Source organism: Hemitrygon akajei, chromosome 31 (assembly GCF_048418815.1).
Source record: "Hemitrygon akajei chromosome 31, sHemAka1.3, whole genome shotgun sequence".
Lineage (NCBI taxonomy): Eukaryota > Metazoa > Chordata > Chondrichthyes > Myliobatiformes > Dasyatidae > Hemitrygon > Hemitrygon akajei.
Window position 1 is genome coordinate 40,461,675 of NC_133154.1, and position 27,437 is coordinate 40,489,111.

At 43.6% G+C, this 27,437-nt stretch overlaps 1 protein-coding gene across 7 annotated transcripts in view; it reads right to left on the reverse strand.

Annotated features, from left to right (window-relative positions):
• The window catches only part of LOC140719268 (BAR/IMD domain-containing adapter protein 2-like 2), a 161,062-nt gene that overhangs the window by 41,781 nt on the left and 91,844 nt on the right, over nucleotides 1-27,437 (reverse strand). For 6 of the 7 annotated variants that reach the window (XR_012096878.1, XR_012096879.1, XM_073033773.1 and 3 more), the window contains 3 exons: nucleotides 24,267-24,383; nucleotides 18,872-19,019; nucleotides 2,851-3,058 (listed from right to left, as the gene is read on the reverse strand). Coding sequence is in view for 5 of the 7 variants with exons in the window: in XM_073033773.1 (XP_072889874.1) it covers nucleotides 2,851-3,058; nucleotides 18,872-19,019; nucleotides 24,267-24,383 (473 nt within the window). In the remaining 2 variants the exon portion in view is untranslated. The remainder of the gene's footprint in view (nucleotides 1-2,850; nucleotides 3,059-18,871; nucleotides 19,020-24,266; nucleotides 24,384-27,437) is intronic. The other variant, XM_073033777.1, reaches the window with a different exon arrangement.

A 27,437-nucleotide genomic window follows, 5' to 3' on the forward strand; every position in this document is an offset into this window, starting at 1 on the left:
TAGGGAAAAGTTGAAGAGATTAGGACTTCTTTCTTTGTGTGCAGGAGAATCAGAGAAGATCTGAAAGAGTTACACAGAATTAAAGAGATTAGCTTTATTTATGCCAGGTACAATGAAACATACTGTGAAATGTGCCAACGTCCAACATAACTAAACGATGAGCTGGGGGGCAGCCCACAAGCATCACCATGTTTTTGCCAACAACTTACTAACTCTGATTCATACTTCTTTGGAATGTGGGAGGAAACTGGAGCATCCAGAGGAAATCTACATGGTCATGGGAGAACGTACAAACTTCTTAGTGTGGTGGGAATCGAACCACGATCTTCCAATCAATAGCACTGTAACGTGTTACACTGTTATGCATTTGGGGTGTAGATAAGGTGAACGTACGCAGGCTTTTCCCCACAGGTTCAGTGAGACTCGAATCAGAGATCATAAATTTAGGATGAATGATGGAATATTTAAGTGGAACATGAGGGGTATCTTCTTCACTCAGAGGGTGGTGCAAACATGGAATGAGCTGTCAGCAGAATTTGTAGATGCAGATTCAATTGTAATACTTAAGAGAAGTTTGAATAGATATATAGATGAGAGAGGTGTGGAGGGTTATCTTCCAAATATTGATAGATGGGAATAGGCAGAAGACTGGGTCAGCACAGACTAGATGGGACAAAGGACCTATTTCTGTGGTGTAGTACTATATGACTCTATGACAAGGCAACCCAGACAACAGACACCCTACTGCTCACTCACTGGATGCACTATCTGCTGCAACGTGCCAGAAGTAGGTCTTTTACACAGAGAGTAGTGGTTGCATGGAAAGCACTGCCGGCGATGGTGAGAGAAGCAGGTACATGAGGGACATTTAAGATAAGCACATGGCTGCAAGGAAAATGGAGGTTATGTGGGAGGGAAGGGTTAGATTGATCTTGGAGTAGGTGGAAATGTTGGTACAACATCATGGGTCAAAGAGCCTATACTGCGCTATGTTGTATGTTCTATGTACCTTGTCACATGTGACAATGTTTTGTGCAGAGAAGGGGGTCAGGGATTGCATTGCTGTTTTTATTTCTGCTGGGAGGGGGGTCAGAGATAATATTGTCACTTTTTTTTCTGCTGGGAGGGGAGGGCGATTGCTATTGTTGCTGTTCTTTATCTGCAGGGAGGGGGTCGAGAATTGTATTGCTGTTGTTTTTATTGTGGAGGAAGAGGGGACATTGTTGCTGTTTTTTCTGCGGGGGGTTAGGATTTGTATTGTTACTGTTTTTTCTGTGGAGGAGGGGGTCAGAAATTTATTTTCACTGTTTTTTTTCTGCACAGGAGGGGATCAGGGATTTATTGTCAGTTTTTTTCTGCAGAGGAGGGGGTCAGGGATTTATTGTCACAGTTTTTTTCTGCAGAGGAGGGGGTCAGAGATTTATTGTCACAGTTTTTTTCTGCGGAGGAGGGGGTCAGGGATTGTATTGTCGCTGTTTTTTCTGCAGGGGGTAGGATTTGTATTGTCACTGTTTTTTCTGTAGAGGAGGGGGTCAGGGATTTATTGTCACTGATTTTTTCTGCGGAGGTGGGGTTCAGGGATTATTGCTGTTCTTTTTCTGCTGGGAGGGGGTGGGAGATTCTGGGGTCTACAGGTTTTGTTGCTTTTACTTTCCTTGGCCATCTGGAGAAGAGAAATATCAGAGTAGTATTGTAGATGCAGACTTTGACAATGAAATGAACCTTGAAGAATAAACCAATTCCAATTCAGTTCTTATAGTTTCATTTCTTTAATGACCCAAGTGAATTCCTGCTTGGATTCGATTAGTTAATCTTTTGGGTAATTCTTACACTATTTTGCAGTAATAGTATTGCTGCATTCATGTTGATCTAGACCACTCAGAACTACAGGAACTAATGCTGCAAGAACAAATATTGTATTCTATCAATTAACCAGTCAAAGATATGCAGGTGCTGGTAATCTTAAATCAAATAAAAAGTGCTAGAAGGACTCAGCAATCTGAACAGAAAAATTGTTGGCACTTCAGACTGATGTTCCTGATGATGTGACAGCTGAGTGTGGGGGGGGGGGGGATGTTGGTTATTGACTTGGATACTGACCCCAGTCATATGCAAGTGAAGCCTATCCCAGTGGAATAGTCCCTCTCTGAGCAGTCATGGTGGCAGTGCACCATGAACTGAAGCAACATTCAACTTGCTGGAAGAACTCAGCGGGTCAAGCAGCATTTGTAGGGTGGTAGAAAGAATTATCAATGTTTCGGGTTAAAACACTGCACTGGGGTTTTCTCCCCACAATTGCTGCTTGACCAGCCGACTTTCTCCAGCAGAGAAATTGTTTCAAATTCTGGCATCCACATGTCTTGTGCCTCCAAGGGGAAGGTTTGAACATTGAATCCCCTGGGTCATTGTGCCTCCTAGTCCAGGCCAGGGTCTGAAGTTTCGAGGCCATATGTTTACGAGTCTGAGAATCTGGGGCCAAGGACTGGAGGGGGCCTGTCCTAGGGTTGGTGGCTTGTCTGTGTATGTGTGAGTGGGTGGGATGGAGGTAAAGGGGCTTGATTTGCTGATGTTGTTTTGCTTGTTGTTGTTGCTTGTGTTGTTTTGCTAAACATTATGGGCATGCTATGTTAGCACCAAAATGTGTGGTGACACTTACGTTGTGTTTGTTAATGCAAATGACATGTTTTTCTGTATGTTTCAATGTAGATGTGATAGATAAATACATCAAATACATTGAGAATATTCAAAGACTTCACGGTAAATTAAAGATTAGGAAAACACACAATTTAAAAGCAATGGTTAAAACACTCGGTTGCAGAAATTAATTTGGCACTTGTGCTGATTACGTACTTAGATGTTCCTTCAAGCTTTCCAAACAACCAGCCACTCTTTGACTCTGGCACCAATATCAAGATGATGTCACCTTTCTCAAAACTTAGCAAACTCTGATTTCCTGCAGCAGAATGGGAGATGACTGCCTGGACTGTAGTACCAGTCATTGCATTGACCTTGGTCCCCTGAGGTCCACAATTCGACAGGCCACCAATAGAGTTCAGTCCTGAGAGGAGATGAAACAAGCATCAAACCTGATAGAATTATATAAGATTTTCAGAGACATAGATAAGGTAACACACCCAAAATTCTGGAGGAACTCAGCAGTTCAGGCAATGGCTAAAGCAGAAAATAAACAATCGATATTTTGGACCAAGACCCATGGGCTTAATGACAACTTCTATCCTCAAAGAGGGATCAGAAGTGGAGAGAGTGAACAATTTCAAGTTCCTCGGTGTCAAGATCTCTCTGAGAATCTAACCTGGCCCCAACATATTGATGCAGCTACAAAGAAGGCAAGACAGCATTATGAATTTGAAGAGATTTGGTTTGTCACCTAAGACACTCAAAAACTTCTACACTTCTTGTGGAGAGCATTCAAATCAAGTCTAGTGTCATTTAACCAGATACATGTATATAACCATATGTATATAGAAAGAAAACAATGTTTCTTCAAACCAGGGTGTAAGGTACAGTAGCACACTTAACACACATGATAACTTATGAAGGTAAGGATAAAATCTATAGATGAATCACACATAAATAGCAAACTAAAGAGCATCAATATTGAATATTGTAAGGTCACAGATTAACCAGTGACACTTCAAATATAATGCGGCTGGGAGTTCAGAAACCGTTTCTCATCCTGGCCATTCTTGTTTTTATGCATTATAGTTCCTGCCTGATGGCAGAAAGTTAAAGGGGGTGCTGTATGGATGGGTAGGATCCTTAATAATACTAAGTACACAGTACTCCTGATAAATGTCCCAGATGGATGGTAGGGAGACCCCTATGGTCCTCTCGGCTGTTCTCACAGTTCTTTGTAGGGACTTCCAGTCCCAATGCTCAACTGCTCCCATACCAGACGGAGATGTTTCTTGTCAGGACACTCTCAATGGTGCTCCTGTAAAACAAATTTAAGATGGGGTGGGGGGGAGGGAGGAGCCTTGCTTGCCTCAACCTTCGTAGGAAGTGGAGGTGCTGCTGTGCCACTTTGTCCAGTGAAGTGATATTAAGGGATCAGGTGAGGACATCCATGATGTGAACTACCAGGAACTTGGTGCATTTAACTCTCACTACAGAGGAGCCATGTATTCAGACAGAGTGATAGTCCGTCTGCACCTTCCTGATGTCTTCAATGATTTCCTTTGCCTTCTCCACACTCAGGCTTCAATTGCTCTTCTCACACCAGTCACTTCACTTCCTCTCTGTACTCTGCCTCGTCATTGTTCCCGATAAGGCCAACCATTGTTGTGTCATCCACAGACTTCATGACACGGTTTGAGCTGGATCCAGTGACACAGTCATGCATCAGCAGTGTGAACAGTAGCAGGCTGAGCACACAGCCTTGGGGGGCACCAGTGCTCAGCGCAATGGCATGAGAAACATTGCTGCCCACATGGACTGACTGTGCCTCACTGTTAAATCCAGTATTCAATTGTAGAGGGAGGTGTTAAGACATAGCAACGACAGTTTCCCCACCTGTTTCTGGATATGGCGTTGAATGCTGAACTGAAGTCTATAAACAGCAGCCTGGCATATGAGACCCCATTTTCCAGGCAGAACAGGGCAGAGTCTATTGCATCATCAGTGGATTAACTTCAGCAAAAGGCAAACTGAAAAGCGTCTAATGTAGCTGGGAGAAAGGCTTTAATGTGCTCCATGACTAGCGCTCAAAGCATTTCATAATGGTTGATGTAAATGTTACCAGATGATCATCATTTAGGCAGGTCACCTCCTTTGGCACTGGAATGATGGTTGCTGCCTTGAAAGACAAGGGGGCAATAGATAGCTACAGAGAAATGTTGAATATATCTGTCAACACCTCAGTCAGCTGAGCCGTGCAGTTTTTCAGAACCCGGCCTGGTATATTATCAGACCCGAGGAAATCTGCAGATGATGGTTCAAGCTGAGAAAAAGGCAACAGTAACTCAAATAACCACATGTTACAACACCGATGTACAGAAGAGCATCTCTGAATGCATAACATATCAAATCTTGGAATGAATGGGCTACAGCAGCAGAAGATCACAAACCTACACTCAGTGGCCACTTTATTAGGTAGGTTCAGGAGGTACCTAATAAAATGGCCACTGAGTGTATATACGTGGAATTGTTCAGTGATTTTTCCAGTAATTATGGTACAGTTGCTTCTGTATTTTTGTAGCAACTTCTTAGTTTTCTGTAGCATTAGAATCTGGCTATTTTGTAGATTAATTGGATTATTTGATTAACTCCATTCTGAGTATAAGACAACGTATACTACTTTTTCCTTTGTCTTTTGTTGTTCATGTAACACTGATAAAATTGCTAGCAATCAGTTTTATGGCTCACTTTTGACTTCTGAAGAGCCCCTGGATTGCAAAAGCATCAGGATCCAGCATCATCCGATTTGGGACCTCATTGAAATCCATATAAATAACATTTACTACACTATCCCCAACAATACTCCTCAAAAAACATAGTCAGATTGGTCAGGCAGGAACCACGCCAGCTTTCTCTGCCTTTCCAAGTGATCATTATCCCTGTCCCTCACAATGTTTTCTAATAACTTCTCTGTTCCTATTGCATTGCATCTAGTTCCTCTGGTTTTGAAGGATCTTCTGCCATGTTCTGCATTCCACTTCATTGTTTAAAGGCACGCTGGTCATGGTTGACCAAGACAGCTCTGACTGCCAACTTTCCAACACGGTGGGAAAGACTTTGGCTTAGATGATTCTGAGCTGAATCTGTTGGTGTCTTTGAGAAGCAGAAAGTTTTGGCCTATGATGATAAATCAAGAATCAATAATAAATAATAAATAATCAAAGAAACAATACAGCTTTTAAAAGATTTATTTATTTATTGAGAAAAGGCCCTTCTGGCCCTTTGTACCACATTGCCCATAAACCCCTGATTTAACCCTAGCCTAATTGCAGAACAATTTACAATGACCAATTAACCTACCAACCAGTACGTCTTTAGACTGTGGGAGGAAACCGGAGCACCCAGAGGAAACCTACACGATCACAAGGAGAATGTACAAACTCCTTACAGTCAGCAGTGGGAATTGAACCCGCATCGCTGGTACTGTAAAGCATTATGCTAACCGTTGCCACTCTATCAATGTTAGCAATTAGTCAGCCTTCTGAGACAGAGCTATGGATTCATAGAGCTATACAGCACAGAAATAGGCCCTTCAATCCAACTCATTCACATCTAAACTCATCCCATATCACAAAGCCCTTATCCTTTTAAACCTTTCCCATCTATATGCCTATCCAATTACTTATTAAATGTGGTCATTGTACCCACCTCACTTACTTTCCCTGACAGCTAATTCCAGGTAGAGTTAGTGATTAGGAAGGCAAATGCAATGCTAGCATTGAATTCAAGAGGACAAGCATACAAAAGCGAGGATGTGATGCTGAGGCCTTATAAGGTATTTGTCAGACCTCACTTGGGCATCAAAAGGTATGGGGAGAAGACAGGGGAGTAGGGATGTCTGGAAAAATTGGATCAGCCCATGATTAAATGGTGGAACAGACATAATGGGCCAACTGACCTACTTCTGCTCCTATATCATGGTCTAATGGAGTATTGTGAGCAGTTTTGGGCTCCTTATCTAAGAATGAATGTCCTGCCATTGGAGAGGGTCCAGAGGAGGTTCACAAAAATGATCCCGGGAATGAGAAGCATTTCATGGCTCTGGATGTGTACTTCCTCATGGCTCTGGATGAGTTGAGGAGAATAAGTGGGAGATCTCATTGAAATATTGAAAGGCCTAGATAAAGTGGATGCTTACTATGGTGGGGGGGGGGGGGGGGGGGGAACCAGAGGGCACAGTCTTCGAATAATAGGATGTCCATTTAGAACTGAGATGAGAAGAAATTTCTTTAGCCAAAAGGTGGTGATTCTGTGGAATTCAATGCCACAGATAGCCGTGGGAGCCAAGTAAAAGGGTATATTTAAAGCGGAGATTGATATTTCTTGGTATAACAATATAACCATATAACAATTACAGCACGGAAACAGGCCCTCCCGGCCCTTCTAGTCTGTGCCGACGCTTACACTCACCTAGTCCCACTGGCCCGCACTCAGCCCATAATTCTCCATTCCTTTCCTGTCCATATACCTATCCAATATTAGTTTAAATGACAATACTGAACCTGTCTCTACCACTTCTACTAGAAGCTCAATCCACACAGCTACCACTCTGAGTAAAGAAATTCCCCCTCGTGTTACCCTTAAACTTTTGCCCCCTAACTCTCAAATCATGTCATCTTGTTTGCATCTCCCCTACTCTCAATGTGGACGTGGATAGGCTAAAATGCCTATCCACGTCAACTCGATCTATCCCCCTCATTATTTTAAATACCTCTATCAAGCGCCCCCCCCCCCCAACCTTCTGCGCTCCAAAGAATAAAGAACTAACTTGTTCAGCCTTTCCCTGTAACTTAGGTACTGAAACCCAGGTAACATTCTAGTAAATCTTCTCTGTACTCTCTCTATTTTGTTGATATCTTTCCTATAATTCGGTGACCAGAACTGTACACAGTACTCCAAATTTGGCCTCACCAATGCCTTGTACAATTTTAACATTACATCCCAACTCCTATACTCAATGCTCTGATTTATAAAGGCCAGCATACCAAAAGCTTTCTTCACCACCCTACCCACATGAGATTCCACCTTCAGGGAACTATGCACCATTATTCTTAGATCACTCTGTTCTACTGCATTCTTGAATGCCCTACCATTTACCATGTATGTCCTATTTGGATTATTCCTACCAAAATGTAGCACCTCACACTTATCAGCATTAAAATCCATCTGCCATCGTTCAGCCCACTCTTCTAACTGGCCTAAATCTCTCTGCAAGCTTTGAAAACCTACTTCATTATCCACAACGCCTCCTACCTTAGTATCATCCGCATACTTACTAATCCAATTTACCACCCCATCATCCAGATCATTAATGTAAATGACAAACAACATTGGACCCAGTACAGATCTCTGAGGCACACCAGTAGTCACCGGCCTCCAACCGGACAAACAGTTATTCACCACTACTCTCTGGCATCTCCCATCTAGAAACTGTTGAATCCATTTTACTACTTCAATATTAATACCTAACGATTGAACCTTCCTAACTAACCTTCCATGTGGAACCTTGTCAAAGGGCTTACTGAAGTCCATACAGACAAAATCCACTGCTTTACCCTCGACAACTTTCCTCGTAACCTCTTTAAAAAATTCAATAAGATTTGTCAAACATGACCTTCCACGCACAAATCCATGCTGACTATTCCTAATCAGACTCTGTCTATCCAGATAATTATATATATCATCTCTAAGAATACTTTCCATTAATTTACCCACCACTGACATCAAACTGACAGGCCTATAATTGCTAGGTTTACTCTTAGAACCCTTTTTAAACAATGGAACCACATGAGCAATACATCAATCCTCTGGCACCATCCCCGTTTCTAATGACATTTGAAATATTTCTGTCAGAGCCCCTGCTATTTCTACACCAACTTCCCTCAAGGTCTTAGTTGAATATCCTGTCAGGACCTAGAGATTTATCCACTTTTATATTCCTTAAAAGTGCCAGTACTTCCTCCTCTTTAATTGGCATAGTTTCCATAACTTCCCTACTTGTTTCCCTTACCTTACACAATTCAATATCCTTTTCGTTGGTGAATGCCAAAGAAAAGAAATTGTTCAAAATCTCCCCATCTCTTTCGGCTCCGCACATAGCTGTCCGCTCTGATTCTCTAAGGGACCAATTTTATCCCTCACTATCCTTTTGCTATTAATATAACTGTAGAAACCCTTCGGATTTATTTTCACCTTATTTGCCAAAGCAACCTCGTATCTTCTTTTAGCTTTTCTAATTTCTTAAGATTCTTTTCACATTCTTTATATTCTTCGAGCACCTCATTTACTCCATGCTGCCTATATTTATTATAGATCTCCCTCTTTTTCCGAACCAAGTTTCCAATATCCATTGAAAACCATGGCGCTCTCAAACTTTTAACCTTTCCTTTCAACCTAACAGGAACATAAAGATTCTGTACCCTCAAAATTTCCCCTTTAAATGACCTCCATTTCTCTATTACATCCTTCCCATAAAACAAATTGTCCCAATCCACTCCTTCTAAGTCCTTTCGCATCTCCTCAAAGTTAGCCTTTCTCCAATCAAAAATCTCAACCCTGGGTCCAGTCCTATCCTTCTCCATAATTATATTGAAACTAATGGTATTGTGATCACTCGACCCAAAGTGCTCCCCAACACATACACCCGTCACCTCATTCCCTAACAGGAGATCCAACACTGCTCCTTCTCTAGTCAGTACCTCTATGTATTGCTGCAAAAAACTATCCTGCACACATTTTACAAACTCCAAACCATCCATCCCTTTTACAGAATGGACTTCCCAGTCTATGTGTGGAAAATTAAAATCTCCCACAATCACAACAAATATTTGCTATCTCCTTACAAATTTGCTCCTCCAATTCTCACTCCCCATTAGGTGGTCTATAATACACCCCTATAAGTGTTACTGCACCTTTCCCATTCCTCAATTCCACCCAAATAGCCTCCCTAGATGAGCCCTCTAATCTATCCTGCCAAAGCACCGCTGTAATATTTTCTCAGACAAGCAATGCAACACCTCCCCCTCCTGCCCCTCCATTTCTATCACACCTGAAGCAACGAAATCCAGGAATATTTAGTTGCCAATCACACCCCTCCTGCAACCATGTTTCACTAATAGCTACAACATCATATTTCCAGGTATCAATCCATGCTATAAGCTCATCCACCTTTCTTACAATGCTCCTAGCATTAAAATACAAACGTAGATGCATTTAAGAAACTTTCCACCTCTTCCTCTCTGTTTATCCCTAATGATGCAAACAACTTTATTGTCTTTTTCTTCCTTATCCCCTACACCTTTGGTCTGAGTGCTCCCCTTCTCAACCACCTGCCTATCCTCCCTCACACATTGTCTACTAGCTTTCTCTATTTCTGAATTAACCTCCTCTCCCCTAGTCTCTTCAAATTGATTCCCACCTCCCAACCATTCTAGTTTAAAGTCTCCCCAGTAGCCTTAGCAAATCTCCCCGCCAGGATATTGGTCCCCCTAGGATTCAAGTGTAACCCATCCTTTTTGTACAGGTCACACCTGCCCCAAAAGAGGTCACAATGATCCAGAAATTTGAATCCCTGCTCCCTGCTCCAATCCCTCAGCCATGCATTTATCCTCCCCCTCATTCCATTCCTACTCGCATTGTCGCGTGGCATAGGCAGTAATCCCGAGATTACTACCTTTGTGGTCCTTCTTCTCAACTGCCTTCCTAAGTCCCTATATTCTCCTTTCAGGACCTCTTCCCTTTTCCTACCTATGTCATTGGTACCTATATGTACCACGACCTCTGGCTCCTCACCCTCCCACTTCAGGATATCTTGGACGCGATCAGAAACATCCCGAACCCTGGCACCAGGGAGGCAAACTACCTGATTGCGTCCACAGAATCACCTATCTGACCCCCTAACTATCGAGTCCCCTATTACTACTGCCTTCCTCTTCCTTTCCCTACCTTTCTGAGCTACAGGGCCAGACTCTGTGCCAGAGGCACAGCCACTGTTGCTTCCCCCAGGTAGGCTGTCCTCCCCAACAGTAAACAGGAGTACTTACTGTCAAGAGGTACAGCCACCGGGGTACTCTCTAGTACCTGATTCTTCCCCGTCCCCCTCCTAACCGTGACCCACCTGTCTGCCTCCCGTGGCCCTGGTGTGACCACCTGCCTGTAACTCCTCTCTATGAACTCCTTACTCTCCCTGACCAGACGAAGATCATCGAGCTGCAACCCCAGTTCCCTAACACAGTCCCTTAGGAGCTGCAGCTGGCACAGATATGGACGTCTGGGGCGCTAGGAGACTCCAGGACCTCCCACATTCAACACCGAGAACAACAAGCTGCCCTCACACTCATACTTCCCCTTTCCTCAAATAGCAGGAAAGTAAGGGCATCAAAGATTATGGGAGAAAGGCAGGAAAAAGCAGTTGAAAGGGATAATAAATCATCTTGACGGAATGGTGGAGCAGACTCAATGGGCAAATGGTCCAATTCTGTTCCTGTGTCTTATGATCTTATTGTCTAATTCCATAACTGCACCACCCTTGTGGGTGAAGAACCTCTCACCCTAAACTTATGACCTCTAATTTTTGTTTCTCTTTCGCTGAGAAAAGGACTGTGTGTTTTCACCCTGTCTATGCCCTTCATGATTTTAAAGATTTAAAGATTCACTTTATTTGTTACATGTATATTGAAACATTGAGACATACAGTGAATTGCATTGTTTGCGTCAACAACCAACACAATTCTCGGATACGCTGTGGGAAGCCTGCAAGTGTCGCCATGCCTCTGGTACCAACATAGGATGCCCACAGTTTACTAACCCTAACCCAAATGCCATACATTCTCTAAGGTTACCCCACCAATCTCCTATGCTCCGAGGAATAAATTCCTAGCCTGCTCAAACTCTCAAGCCCCTTGAGAACCAAAACTTCCTTGTAATAGACACAGAGAGATCCAGAAAAGAAGTATCAAAGGTGAACTGTGATCTGTGTGAACAGGGTGGTAACTTGCTGCAAAGGTGATAACACTTTTGCATTCTGCATTCTTGCAAGATACAGCACTAATGCATTCATGGAGTTAACAACATGAAGCAGGCCACTGAGTCCAACAGATCCACACTAATGGAGAGCTGCCCACATAATGAAGACAGATTTGGCGATGTGATCCCAATTAAACACGAAACAATGATTATTTCATGTATTCTTTTCCAATTATTATCATCAGGAAAGAGGTACAGGAGCCTGAAGACCCACAGTTAATGTTTCAGCAACAGCTTCTTCCCTCCACCATCTGAATGGTCCCTGAACCCACAAATATTACCTCACTATTCCTATTTTGCACTACTTATTTATTTTGTAATTTATTATAATTTTATATCTTTGCACTGCACTTCTGCCACAAAACAAGATCTAAACATTGGAATCACAAAGCGGCTGAAGAGCACAGAGGTTAAAGAGGGAGAAAGTGGATCCTTTGAATGTATACTTTCTCATGAAGGAATTGATGAATATTACTGGACCGTTAATGGGCAGTTAGTGAAAGGCAATGAATGGTTTGAAGCATGAAGCGACTCTTTCAGATGCAGGTGACGTTGTTTTCAATGTGCAGAATCTCAAATCTAAGGCTTCCTTGATGGTAAAAGGTATGATCTGAAAACATCACTGTTCATGTTGTTAACACTCTACCCACTGTCTAAGCAGGCAGCATAAACCCTAGGTATTGCGCTGTATACTGCCACAAAGCAACAAATTTCACAACATATGTCAGTGATATTAATCCTGATCTTAAGAATAAATCATTGGGCTATAGGGAAATAGGATAAGGAACTGGACAAGGGGATTGCCCTTCTTGGAACTGGTGTAGAACCAGTGCTATTTTTCTGGGTTACAGTAACTTCTCTGAATAAACATATTGTTGTTAAAACATATGTAAATATTACATATATTTATCCAAGAACGTTACTGATCAAAGAACAGTAGCACTGAACTAATGTAATGTAGATTTAGATAGCAGAAGAGATTTTGCATATGAGCTGTATAAGATGATGAGAGGCATTGATCGTGTGGATAGTCAGAGGCTTCTTTTTCCCAGGGCTGAAATGGCTAACACGAGAGGGCACAGTTTTAAGGTTCTTGGAAGTAGGTACAGAGGAGATGTCAGGGGTAAGTTTTTTACACGTGTGTGGAGAGTGCGTAGAATGGGCTGCCGGCAATGATGGTGGAGGCAGATATGATAGGGTACTTTAAAAGACTCCTGGATAGGTACATGGAACTTGGATAAATAGAGGGCTATGGGTAACCCTAGGTAATTTCTGTAGTAAAGACATGTTCAGCACAGCTTTGTGGGCCGAAGGGCCTGCATTCTATGTTTCTAAAACAAGAAATGTCATAAGTAAACTCATCTCAGGCTTCCAGCCGAGTACTGGTATTGATTAGAACCAACATTTTGATGACAGACTCTGCCATCTTCATCAGGGATGATGCCCAGGCACATCTAATCTGATGGTGTGTGTATATATTCCTGAGTTGTGTCCCACTTAATTGGTTAGTGCTCATCCAATCAGGTTAACACTCTCCCACCTTGGTTACAATCGAATTCTAATTCTTACTTAGAGTGAGACCTTCGTCTTTGTTAAAATTCTTTTCCTCTTTTATTTTTCAATGGCTTCCTTCAACAGGTGGCCCCAAAAGCCACTGGCGCAGTGCAGTAGTTCTGTGTCTTCGAAGTTACTCCTATGGCCTTTGATGCAATGTTCTGCTACTAACCAATTTTTCCCGGGTAACCCAGACGGATACATATCCTGTACTCCTTGATGCGGATTTCCAACATGCATCCCATCCTGCCGAAAAAAGCTGCTCAGCATTCACAGGGAATCCTGTAAACGCCAGCCATCCTGAATCCTAAGTCACCATTGGCCCACATAAGGTGTGATTAGAGCTTCCTTACAGGTTTGTGGATGGTATTAATCTGGTATTTCTTCAAGATCCTGGCAATCCTGGCAATAAAAGAGCAGAAATATAGGGAAGACGCTGTGGTTAAGAAGGCATACGGTGCACTGGCCTTCATCAATCATGGGAATGAGTTTAGTAGCCGAGGGGTAATGTTGCAGCAATGTAGGACCCTGGTCAGGCCCCACTTGGAGTACTGTGCTCAATTCTGGTCACCTCACTACAGGAAGGACATGGAAACCATAGAAAGGGTGCAGAGGAGATTTACAAGGATGTTGCCTGCATTGGGGAGCATGCCTTATGAGAATAGGTTGAGTGAACTTGGCTTTTTCTCCTTGGAGCAACAGAAGATAAGAGGTAACCTGGTAGAGGTGTACAAGATAATGAGATGACATTGATCGTGTGGATAGTCAGAGGCTTCTTCTCAGGACTAAAATGGCTAACACAAGAGGGCACAGTTTTAAGGTGCTTGTAAGTAGGTACAGAGGAGATGTCAGGGGTAGTTTTTTTGCAGAGAGTAGTGAGTGCGTGGAATGGGCCGCCGGCAGCAGCGGTGGCGGTGGATACGATAGGGTCTTTTAAGAGACTCCTGGACAGGTACTTGGAGCTTAGAAAAATAGAGGGCTATGAGTAAGCCTAGGTAGTTCTAAGGTAAGGACATGTTCAGCACAACTTTGTGGGCCAGAGGACCTGTATTGTGCTGTAAGTTTTCTATGTTTCTATGTTTCTGTAAGACAGGCAGTATCGACAAGTTCCTTCTCAATGTTAGGTTTCCAGTTTTTTCCATCAGCCCTTTTAAGGGCCCAATTGATTTCCTTCTCCTTGTAGCCATTCTGCAGGAATGTTGTGCATATTTCCCCAGGGAGATTCTTCGGGTTTGAAATAGTTTTCACACAGTTAATCAAAATAGAAAGAACTGCCCTATGTTGGGACGTGTGAACTGCCCTATGTTGGCTGTTATTGTTGAGGTATAAGTCCGCGTGAGTGGGTTTCTGATAGACGCTATGTCCAAGGCTACCACATGGTTTGCATCATATTAGAATGTCCAGGAATGGGAGACAACCATTCTTCACCATCTCCATCATAAATTAAATATTTGGAAGCATACTGTTCAGATGGTCTTGGAACTGTTGGAGTGCCTGGAGTCCATGAGGCCACACTACAAAGGTGTCATTGACATCTCTGAAGAAGCGTTTGGGGCATAACAGCAACAAACTCAGAGCCCTCTCCTCGAAGTCCTCCATGTAGAAATGTTTTAAAGAAATTTCATGTCATATATTTACATAGTGTTGTCTGTTAAAAGCTACTGACACGATGAAAGAAGCCGCACAATATAATCCTTGCCCTCTATCTCCATGTTTCTCTGTACCTCTGGTATAATCTCTCTCACAGGCCTACCAACAATGCAGTGTAGCTTTTAGCATGACACTATTACAGCTCGGGGCAGAGTTTGTTGCTCAATTCTGGCATTATCTGTAAAGAGTCTGTACATCTTCCCCATGGAATGCATGGGTTTTCCCTGGGCATTCCAGTTTCCTCCCACAGTCCAAAGACATACCGTTCAGGTTAAATGTTCATTGTGATTAGGTTAAGATTAAATCAGAATTGTCAGGGGTTGCTGGGACAGCATGACCTGAAGTACCAAAAGGGCCCATTCTGCTAAATAAAGAAATAAATACATTTTTCAGCCAACTACTGACACTAGATCTTGGAACAGCACAGGATCATGGCACAGGATCAGGTCTTTCAGCCCACAATATTATGCAAATCTAATTAAATTAGTAATCAACTGTCTAACTAACCTAATCCCTTTCATCTACAGAATGTCCACATCCTTTCATTTTCCTCACATTCATGTTCCTATCTAAACGTCCCTTAAAAGTCCCTGATATATCTGTCTCTACCACCATCCCAGTGCATTTCAGGAACTCGCTACTCTCTGTGTAAAAAAATCTGCCCCTCACATCTCCTTTGAACTTACACCCACTCGCCTTCTAAGCATGCCCTCTGGTATTAGACATTTCAACCCATGGAAAAAAAGATACTCTCTGACTCCCATAATTTTTTAATCCTCTGGCAAATCTCCACCCCCACCCCCAGCCACCACCACTGCAGAGAAAACAACCCACATCTGTCCAGCCTTAAAAGGGGAGTGATTTACCATGGCTTAACCCACTAACCTACCATTAGTGGAATGTTGGGGGAAGTGGAAACTCTTGGAAGAAGCTTACTCAGTTCTAGGAAGCCATATACACAAGAGATTCTGAAGATGCTGGAAATTTTGATGAGCATACACAAAGTGCTGAAGGAACTCAGCAAGTCAGGCTGGAGGGGGAAAACTGTTAACGTTTCAACCCAAGACCCTTCGACAGGACTTATTTTAATTCTATTCCCCATTCTCATTCCAACACGTGTTCATCCATGGCCTCTTCTACTGACACAACGAGGTTACTCTCAGGTTGAAGGAGCAACATCTCGTATCCCTTCTGGGTCGTCTCCATCTAAATGGCATGAACATCGATTTCTCCAACTTCCAATAATTTTCCTCCTTTCCCTTCCCTCTTCTTCCATTCTCCAGTTTGGCTCCCCTCTTACCTCTTCCCCTCACCTGCCTATCTCTTCCTCCTTCTCTTTCTCCCATGGTTCAAGCTCCTCTCCTATCCTTCTTCAGCCTTTTACCTTTTCCACCTGTCATCTTCCAGCTTTTCACTTCATCCCCCCCCCCAAATTTGGCTTCACCTACTATATTCTAACTTGTACTCCTTCACCTCCCCCAACCTTATTATTTTGGCCTTCCTTTCCTGACTTGGCCCAAAAAGTTTACTGTTAATTCCTTTCTCTAGACGCTGCTTGACCAACTGAGTACCTCCAGCATTTTGTATGTGTTGTTTGAGACAGATTCACAGTTTTGATCGAAATGGTTGACTATTTCCCTCCTCAGACACTGCCCGACCTGTTGAGTTGCCCAGCAGATTGTTTGTTGCTCCAAATTCCAGCATCCGCAGTCTCTTGTATCTCCAGAATAACTACTTATCTGATTAGTTTTGTTTCACTACCTTGTTTAAGACATCATAAACATGAGTTATTGAGAACAGATAAGTAGGTTAAATATTTGTATAGCCTTTTTTTAGGGTTGGTAAACTGTGTGATTACAGGGCTTACGTCTTATTTTATTTACAGATTCACCATGGTAACAGGGCCTTCCAGCAGAATGACTCCAAACCATCCAGTTACACACATGCAACCAATTAACCTTTGGAAGGTGGGAGGAAACCCAAAAACCCAGACAAAACCCACACAGTCACAGGAAGAACATACAATCTCCTTACTGACAGGGGCAGGAATCGAACTTGGGTCGTGGGCACAGCAATAGCCTCCCATCAGAGAGGAGGCTGTGTAGTATCCACACCAGGACCATCAGACACAAAAACAGTTACTTTCTCCAAGCAGTAAAGCCTATCAACACTTCTACCTAATAACCCACCAACTCACCCTTCCACATCCCAACCACCACCACTTCACAATTTCCTGTCACTCACCTTATGTACAAACACTCCTGTACCTAGTGTCACTTTATGGACATACAATCAATCTATGTATATAAGTTATCTTACCTATTTATATGTATTGAGTATTTTATTGTTGTATTCTTTCTCTTATTCTGTTTTTTTGTGCTGTATCAAATCCAGAGTAACAATTATTTCATTTGCCTTTACACTTGTTCAGTTCAGTTTCAGTTTATTGTCATTTATTGTCACAAATGCAATGCAGTTAAAAAATGAGACAACGTTCTCCAGAATGATATCACAAAAGCACACGACAAAACAGACTACACCAGAAAATCCACATAACGTTTGGTTATCCCCAAATCCAGAGTCCGGAGAGGGAGCTGCGTATTAATATCACGCTACCGTCTTAGCGCGTTCCCCGGAAAGGAGCTCCAAACTCATCAGACAAAACAACACTACCCAGACACACCAAGTCAGGAGACCAACTCTACCACCCAACAAACCAAAAACTAAAGCTACAAGACCTACACAAAACCACATAGTTATAGTTAACATATAGTTACATCAGTGCAGACAATACCGTAATTGATTTAAAAAAAAGACCATGGGCACAGTAAAAATAGTCCAAAGATGTTAAAAGACTATAAGTTTGAAAGAAACCACCACACAGTTTCCACAAGTCCTCAGGGTCCCGATAGACTCGTCATCCCACGCAGGCGGCAGAAGAGAATACCCCCGCTATGGACTTCCACGGCGTCAGACTCAGCCTCGCAGACGCAGCACACAGTGTTTTGGAAATGACAATAAACAATCTTGAATAGAACCATAGAACATTACAGCACAGAAACAGGCCTTTTGGCCCTTCTTGGCTGTGCCAAACCATTTTTCTGCCTAGTCCCACTGACCTGCACCTGGACCATATTCCTCCATACACCTCGCATCCATGTACCTGTCCAAGTTTTTCTTAAATGTTAAAAGTGAGCCTGCATTTACCACTTCGGTCTGGCAGCTCATTCCACACTCCTACCACTCTTTGTGTGAAGAAGCCCCCCCTATTGTTCCCTTTCAACTTTTCTCCCTTCACCCTTAACCCATGTCCTCTGGTTTTTTTCTCCCCTCGCCTCAGTGGAAAAAACCTGCTTGCATTCACTCTATCTGTACCATCATAATTTTATACATCTCCATCAAATCTCCCCCCATTCTTCTACGCTCCAGGGAATAAAGTCCTAACCTATTCAACCTTTCTCTGTTACTCAGTTTCTCAAGTCCCGGAAACATCCTTGTAAACCTTCTCTGCACTCTTTCAACCTTATTAATATCTTTCCTGTAATTTGGTGACCAAAACTGCACACAATACTTCAAATTCGGCCTCACCAATACCTTATACAACATCACCATAACATTCCAACTCTTATACTCAATACTTTGATTTACAAAGGCCAATGTACCAAAAGCTCTCTTTACAACCCTATCTACACTCACCACACTGGGACAAGCAAGCTAGTCACAATGCTGGAAGACTCAAGCTAATCACCACACTGGAATACTCAAGTTAATCACTGCACTGGAATACTTAAGCTAATTACTACGTAACTATACCAGCATACATGAGAGCTTCTATAAGAACAGTACAATGAAGATGAGAAGTGGAGGCAATTCAAAGATTTTCAGTAAAATATGAAAGTAATTGCAAGTGAGATAGAAATGCATGAGGTATTTCACAATATCTTACTCATGGAAGGGCTCCTTTCTCCTGATTTCGACAGCTCGGGATTTGGAAACGGTGACAGCTCACCATTTAACTCACTCCATTTTCTCAAAGGCTGAGGGCTGGGTATAAAGCTACGTCTCGAGATGCTGTTGAAATTGGAAGTATCATTCTGTGGGGAGAAACAAAGTTAGTCAACTTACTGCATCTTAATGACTGCAAGCCACCTGTTTGCAGCACTGTATTACAGTGCTTCGAATTCACTGAACTGAATACAGAGCAGAAATTATGCTCTTTTTCAAAGGTGTAGCCATAGACACTGGCACTGATCCCAGCTACGCCTGCCTTTTGGTCAGCTATGTTCCAAGCTTACACTGGTATCACTCCCCAATTTTTCCTATGTCAGATCAGCAACAGCATTGTTGCTGCATTCTGCACCCATGCTGAGCTTGTCAACTTCATTAACTTTCCCTCCAACTTCCACTCTGCCCTCAAATTTACCTAGTCCATTTCTGACACCTCACTCCCCTTTCTCGATTTCTCTGTCTCTATCTCTGGAGACAGCTTATCTACTGATGTTTATTTTAAAGCCACTGATTCTTCACAGCTACCTGGACTATACCTCTTCCCGCCCTGCCATCCCCTTCTCTCAATTCCACTATCTCCGTCGCATCTGCTCTCAGGATAAGGCTTCTCATTCCAGAACAAAAGAGATGTCCTCCTTCTTCAAATAAAGGGGCTTCCCTTTCTCCACCATCAATGCTGCATCTCTTCCATTCCATGCACATCTGGCCTCACCTCCTGCCACCCCACCAGGGACTGGGTTCCTCTTGTCCTCACCTACCACCGTGTCCAGCACATAATTGTCTATAACTTCTTCCATTTGCAATGGGATCCCACCACCAAGCACATCTTTCACCACACCCCCCCCCCCCACCCCACATTCTGCTTTCCACAGGAATCGCTCCCTATTTGACACCCTTGTCCATACGTCCCTCCCCACTTATCTCCCTCCTGGCACTTATCCTTGCAAGTGGAACAAGTGCTACACCTGCCTCTACACCACCTCCCTTACTGCTATTCTGGGCTCCAAACAGTCCTTCCAGGTGAGGCGACACTTCACCTGTCAGTCTGTTGGTGTCATCTACTGCATTCAGTGCTCCTAGTGGGGCCACCTGTATATTGGTGAGATAGAACATAGAACATAGAATAGTACAGCACATTACAGGCCCTTGGGCCCACAATGTTGTGCCGACCCTCAAACCCTGCCTCCCATATAACCCCTCACCTTAAATTCCTCCATATACCTGACTAGTAGTCTTTTAAACTTCACTAGTGTATCTGCCTCCACCACTGACTCAGGCAGTGCATTCCACGCACCAACCACTCTCTGAGTGAAAAACCTTCCTCTAATATCCCCCTTGAACTTCCCTCCCCTTACCTTAAAGCCATGTCCTCTTGTACTGAGCAGTGGTGCCCTGGGGAAGAGGCACTGGCTGTCCACTCTGTCTATTCCTCTTAATATCTTGTACACCTCTATCATGTCTCCTCTCATCCTCCTTCTCTCCAAAAAGTAAAGCCCTAGCTTCCTTAATCTCAGATCATAATCCATACTCTCTAAACCAGGCAGCATCCTGGTATATCTCCTCTGTACCCTTTCCAATGCTTCCACATCCTTCTTATACTGAGGCAACCAGAACTGGACGCAGTACTCCAAGTGTGGCCTAACTAGAGTTTTATAGAGCTGCATCATTACATCGCATCTCTTAAACTCTATCCCTCGACTTATGAAAGCTAACACCCCATAAGCTTTCTTAACTACCCTGTCACCTGTGAGATATGATGTAGATTGGAAGACCGCTTCACCAAGCAGCTCCATCTGCCAGAAAAAGCGGGATCTCTCAGTGGTAACCCAGTGTAATTCCACTTCCCATTCACATTCCAACATGTCACTCCATGGCCTCCTCTACTGTCATGATGAGGTCACACTCAGGTTTGAGGAGCAACACATTATATTCCATCTAAGTAGCCTCCAACCTGATGGCATGAACATCGATTTCTCAAACTTCCAGAAATGTCCCCACCTTCACAATTTCTTATTCCCATCTCCCTCTCTCACCTTCTCTCCTTACCTGACCATCACCTCCCTCTGGGGTTCCTCCTCCTTTTCTTTCTTCCATGGCCTTCTGTCCTCTCCTATTAGATTCCCCCATCTCCTTCACCAATCTACTTCCCACCTCTTTACTTCAGCCTTCTCTCCACTCCCAATTTCACCTATCACCTTGTGTTTTTTCCTCCCCTACCCCCACATTCTTACTCTGACTTTTCATCTTTTTTCTCCAGTCCTGATGAAGTGTCTCAGTCTGAAACATCAACTGTACTCTTTTCCATAGATGCTGCCTGGCCTGCTGAGTTCTTCCAGCATTTTCTGCGTGTTGCTCTTTTTTCTGTACATTGGTAGCACTTGCTGGTTATTAGAACAGAAATAACCAGGAGCAACAGTAGGCCCCTCAAGCCTGCCCTGCCCTGCCCTGCCATTCATGTACAGAATTCAGTCCCTTCAACTCATGATGCCTGTGATGAACACAATGCCAAATTAAAGTAATACTCTCCTCATTCTGTACATGATCCATACCAAATCTATTAGAATATTTGAAGAAATAACAAGAGGATAGAAAAGGAGAATCGGTTGATGTTGTGTACTTGGATTTTCAGAAGGCCTTTGACAAGGTGCCACAGATGAAGCTCATGGTATTACAGGAAAGATCTAGCATGGATTAAGCAGTGGCTGGTTGGCAGGAGGCAAAGAGTAGGAATAAGAAGAGCCTTTTCTGGTTGGCTGTCAGTAACGTGGTGTTGGGATGGATTCTTTTTACATGTCAATGATGGAATAGATAGATAGATAGATAGATACTTTATTCATCCCCATGGGGAAATTCAACATTTTTTCCAATGTCCCATACACTTGTTGTAGCAAAACTAATTACATACAATACTTAACTCAGTAAAAATATGATATGCATCTAAATCACTCTCTCAAAAAGCATTAATAATAGCTTTTAAAAAGTTCTTAAGTAGTTTACTTAAATACATTAAATACAATCAACCCCGGCACTTTAACATATCTTACTCCTGGCGGTTGAATTGTAAAGCCTAATGGCATTGGGGAGTATTGACCTCTTCATCCTGTCTGAGGAGCATTGCATCGATAGCAACCTGTCGCTGAAACTGCTTCTCTGTCTCTGGATGGTGCTATGTAGAGGATGTTCAGGGTTTTCCATAATTGACCGTAGCCTCATATGGAGCCAGTGATCATTAATGGAGAATGTGTGGAGCAGGTTAAGACCTACAAGTATCTGGGAGTACAGTTAGACGAGAAGCTAGACTGGACTGCCAACACAGATGCCTTGTGCAGGAAGGCACAGAGTCGACTGTACTTCCTTAGAAGGTTGGCGTCATTCAATGTCTGTAGTGAGATGCTGAAGATGTTCTATAGGTCAGATGTGGAGAGCACCCTCTCAGCGCCCTTCGCTCAGCTACCGATGTTAAACTCTCCAGTACTTTGCCCACGACAGAGCCCGCCTTCCTTACCAGCTTATTAAGACGTGAGGCGTCCCTCTTCTTAATGCTGCCTCCCCAACACGCCACCACAAAGAAGAGGGCGCTCTCCACAACTGACCTATAGAACATCTTCAGCATCTCACTACAGACATTGAATGACGCCAACCTTCTAAGGAAGTACAGTCGACTCTGTGCCTTCCTGCACAAGGCATCTGTGTTGGCAGTCCAGTCTAGCTTCTCGTCTAACTGTACTCCCAGATACTTGTAGGTCTTAACCTGCTCCACACATTCTCCATTAATGATCACTGGCTCCATATGAGGCCTAGATCTCCTAAAGTCCACCACCATCTCCTTGGTCTTGGTGATATTGAGACGCAGGTAGTTTGAGTTGCACCATATCACAAAGTCCTGTATCAGTTTCCTATACTCCTCCTCCTGTCCATTCCTGACACACCCCACTATGGCCGTGTCGTCAGCGAACTTCTGCACATGGCAGGACTCCGAGTTATATTGGAAGTCTGATGTGTACAGGGTGAACAGGACCGGAGAGAGCACGGTCCCCTGCGGCGCTCCTGTGCTGCTGACCACCGTGTCAGACCTACAGTCTCCCAACCGCACATACTGAGGTCTATCTGTCAAGTAGTCCACTATCCAATCCACCATGTGAGAGTCTACTCCCATCTCCGTTAGTTTGTGCCTTAAGATCTTGGGCTGGATGGTGATGACTTTGCTGCAAAGCTTGCAGAAAATATGAAGATAGGTGGAGGGACAGGTAGTTTTGAGGAAGAAATGAGGCTACAGAATGACTTAGACAGATTAAGAGAATGGACAAAGAAGTAGCAGATGGAATCCAGTGACAGTGTTTGGTAATGCACTTTGATAGAAGAAATGAAAGGATTGACTATTTTCTAAATGGAGATGAAGTACAAAAATCTGAGGTGCAAAGTGACTTGGGAGTCCTTGTGCAGGATTCCCTAAAGGTTAATTTGCAGTTAAGTCTGTGGTGAGGAAGGCAATGCAATGTTAGCATTCATTTCAAGAGGACTCAATTATAAAAGCAAGGATGTGATGTTTAGAGTTTATAAAGTACTGGTGAGGCCTCACTTGAAGTATTGTGAGCAGTTTTGGGCCCCTTATCTTGGAAAGGATATGCTGAAACTGGAGAGAGTTCAAAGGAGGTTCACAAAAACGATTCCAAGAACCTCAATGTGGTCAGATCTGGTAAGTATTTTCATCTCTAAAGAATAATGGTGAACTAGATGGATTTTTACAATACTGTAATATAATACTTTCAAGATCCATGTTATAGAAACCAGCTTCATACCTGTTATTTAATGATCTAGTTTCAGATATCTTATTGGCTATGCTGCTTTTTGAACCCATGTCTCTGGTTCATTGTCCAGACTTTGTCACTGGAGACCACACAGAATGTGTCAGAAACAAATGTGCTTGGACAATGAAGATAGGTTGAGTGAGCTAGAGCGTTTCTCTTTGGAGTAAAGGAGGATGAGAGGAGACTTGATAGAAGATAAAAGACATTGATTGAGAGCATAGCCAAAGACTTTTTCCCAGGAGAAAAAGAAGTAGAGGCAGATATATTCGGGTCATTAAAATAACCATATCACATGGATGATATAAAAATGTAGAGCTATGTAGGATGACAGAGTTAGATTGACCTTTGAGGAGATTCAAAGATCAGCACAAAATATTGGACCAAAGTGCTGTTATATTGGGCCATACTGTTCTATATTCTAAATCATTGCTTTGTTGCCATGGTTGTGACCAGCCATTGGAAGAATTGGTAACTCAGGCTGGGAAACCATGGAGTGTGGAACAGCCTTTCCCATTTTCCGATTACCATGTTGAGAGGCACTGTTGAGATGCGTGGGCTGGCTCTGCCGGAGGTGTTGCCTTGCGATGCAGCACTGGAGTGTTCGCTCCACACTGGAATCTTGTTGTGAAGGGAATCCCGCGCCTGAAACAAAGCAGGAAGGCAAAGAATGAGGTGAAGAGCTGCAGGTGGTTAGATAGCTCATAGGTACCTACGGGGTTGTGACGAGATCTTAAGGTTTATTCAATATGGACTGTTCCTTTAGAAAGAGAGAGTGTGTATGTGCTGATTCAGAGAGAGAGAGCACTGAACAGCCCGTGATTTGCCATGGTTACGGCAGGGCGGAGCTATATGATGGCGTTCAGCATGTTTGGGATATATACAAGATCAACTGGCTTTTCAGACACACGGGAGACACTGACAAAACAGACACTGGATGAACTTTGTGTGCCCATGAAAGGGTGGGTTTTGCTTGCAGTGTGGAAATGGGGTGACCGGTGGGAAGCTATCAGTGTGTTTAACCCTTGCCTGGGTTGATACCTTCACTGCGTGGTCACAGTCGGTGACTTCAACAGGATTTCAGAGGACGACATGGAAGAATCGATGGCATCGGCTTACTTGGAAAACAAATCACCTCTCTCTCTCTCCTCAATTCTACTCAACTCAATATCATGAACTGAACTGACTTCATACCTATACCATCGTAAGACTGTATCATTTACCACCTGAACTTGACGGAGTTTGGGGTTTTATATCTACATACTTATATATGCATAAACACTGCTAACCTGTTTGCTTTATCTGGTTTTATTACTATATTACATAGATACTATTAAATAGTGTTTTGTTTATAGCAAAACCAGACTCCAGGTGTGTTCCATTTCTGCTGGTTCTTTTAACCCGTTACGGGGTACATAACAGAGTTATCAATATGTGACTCCACACAGACCCGAAAGGACCTGCAGAGATCCACATGTGAGGCTCTGGTCACAACACTAGCAACTTCTAAAATCTGCAGATGCCAGAAATCCAAACAATGTGCACAAAATGTTGGTGGAACTCAGCAGCCTCTGCACCACCTAAGGGAAACATAAACAGTCAATGTTTTGGGCTGAGACAGGACTGAGAAAAAAGATGAGAAGTCAGAGCAAAAAGGTGGGGGACAAGTAAGAGGATAAAGTGAGCGAGGGAAATGGGAATGGGAGAATGATAACGAGGGAGGCGCAATTACTGGAGAAGCAGTTACTTGGAGAAGCGGGTCCCACTGATATACAGGAGGCCACAACAGGTGCACCAGATACAGTAGATAACCCCAAAAGACACACAGGGGAAGTGTCTCCTCACCTGGAAAGACTGTTTGGCGCAAGTGAGGAACAAGGTGTAAGGTCAGGTGGAGCACTTAATCCACTTGTAATTATAAGTACCAAGAGGGAGATCAGTGGGAAGGGACGAATGAACAGCGAGTCGTGTAGGTCGTGATCTAGGCAGAAAGCAGAAAGTGGGGTGGGGGAGGGAGGGAGGAAAAGACGTGCTTGTAGTGGGATCCCAATGGAGAAAGCAGAAGTTATGGAGAATTACATGTGGGATGTGGAAGCTGAGGAACCCAATCCCTGGTGGAGCAGCAGGAGGATGGGGTGAGGGCAGACATGTGCAAAATGGAAGAGAATGCAGGTGAGGGCAGCGCTGATGGTGGAGGAAGAAAGCCCCTTTCTTTGACGAACGAGGATATCTCATTAGTTCTGGAATGAAAAGCCTCATCCTGAGAGCATTGTGGTATTGATGAATTGAGAGAAGGGGTTAGTGTTTTTTCAAGTAACAGGATGGAAAGAGGTATCTGTGAGAATCGAGTTTATAAAAGATACCAGTGGGTAAGCTTTCTCCAGAGATAGAGACAGAGAGGTCAAGAAAGGGGAGGGAGGTGTCAGAAGTGGACAAGGTACACTTGAGGGCAGGGCGGAAGTTGGAGGCAAAGTGAATGAAGTTGATGAGCTCAGCATGGATGCAGGAAGCAGCACCCAGTCATCAATGTAACGTAGGAAAAGTTGGGGAGTGACACCAGTGTAGGCTTAGAACATAGACTGTTCCACATAGCTGAAAACAGGCAGGCATAGCAGGGACCCATGCGAGTACCCATGGCTACTCCTTTTGTTTGAAGGTGCCCATGGGCACTTGCATGGGTCCCAGCTATGCTTACCTTTCGGTCAACAGAACTTTTCTTACATCGATGACTCAATTGGTGCTGCAGACCACCATCAACACTGCCCACACCCGCATCTCTTCCATTTTATGCACATCTGCCCTCACCCTATCCTCCCACCACTCCACTAGGGATAGGATTCCTCTTGTCCTCACCTACCATCCTACTGGCCTTTGCGTCCAGCACATAATTTTCCATAACTTCTGCCAGCTCCAAAGGGATCCCACCACCAAACACATCTTTCCTCTCCTCTCACTTTCTTCAAGGATCACTCCCTACACAACTCCTTTGTCCATTCATCCTTCCCCACTGATCTCCCTCCTGGGGTACTTTTCCTTGCAAGCAGTGCAAGTGCCATAACCTGTCCTTACATCTCTTTCTTCACTGCTATTCAGGGCCCCAAACAGTCCTTCTAGATGAGACAACACTTCACCTGTGAGTCTGTTGGGGTCATCTTCTGCATCCAGTGCTTCCATTATGGCCTCCCGATATAAAAATGAAGAGCTATGTAGGATGGTAGCATTACATTGATCTTTGAGGAGATTCAAAGATCAGCACAAAATATTGGACCAAATATGTGAGACCCAACATAGCCAGTAAAAGCAGAATTTCTGGTGGCCACACATTTCAATTCTACTTCCCACTCCTATTCTGATATGCCAGTCCATGGCCTCCTCTACTGCTGTGCTGAGGCCACACTGAGGTTGGAGAAGCAACACCTTATATTTCATCTGGTAGCCTCCAACCTGATGGTATGAACATTGATTTCTCGAACTTCCAGTAATTGCCCCCCCCCCCGACTCCTTTACCATTTCCCCATTCCCTTCTCTTACCTTATCTCCTTTCTTGCCCTCTGGCGCTCCTGTCTTCTACCCTCTCCTATCAGATTCCCCCTTCTCCAGTCCTTAATCTCTTTCACCATACGACTTCCCAGCTCTTTACTTCAAAACTTCCCCTCTCCAGGTTTCACTTATCACCAACCACCATGTGCTTCTTCCTCT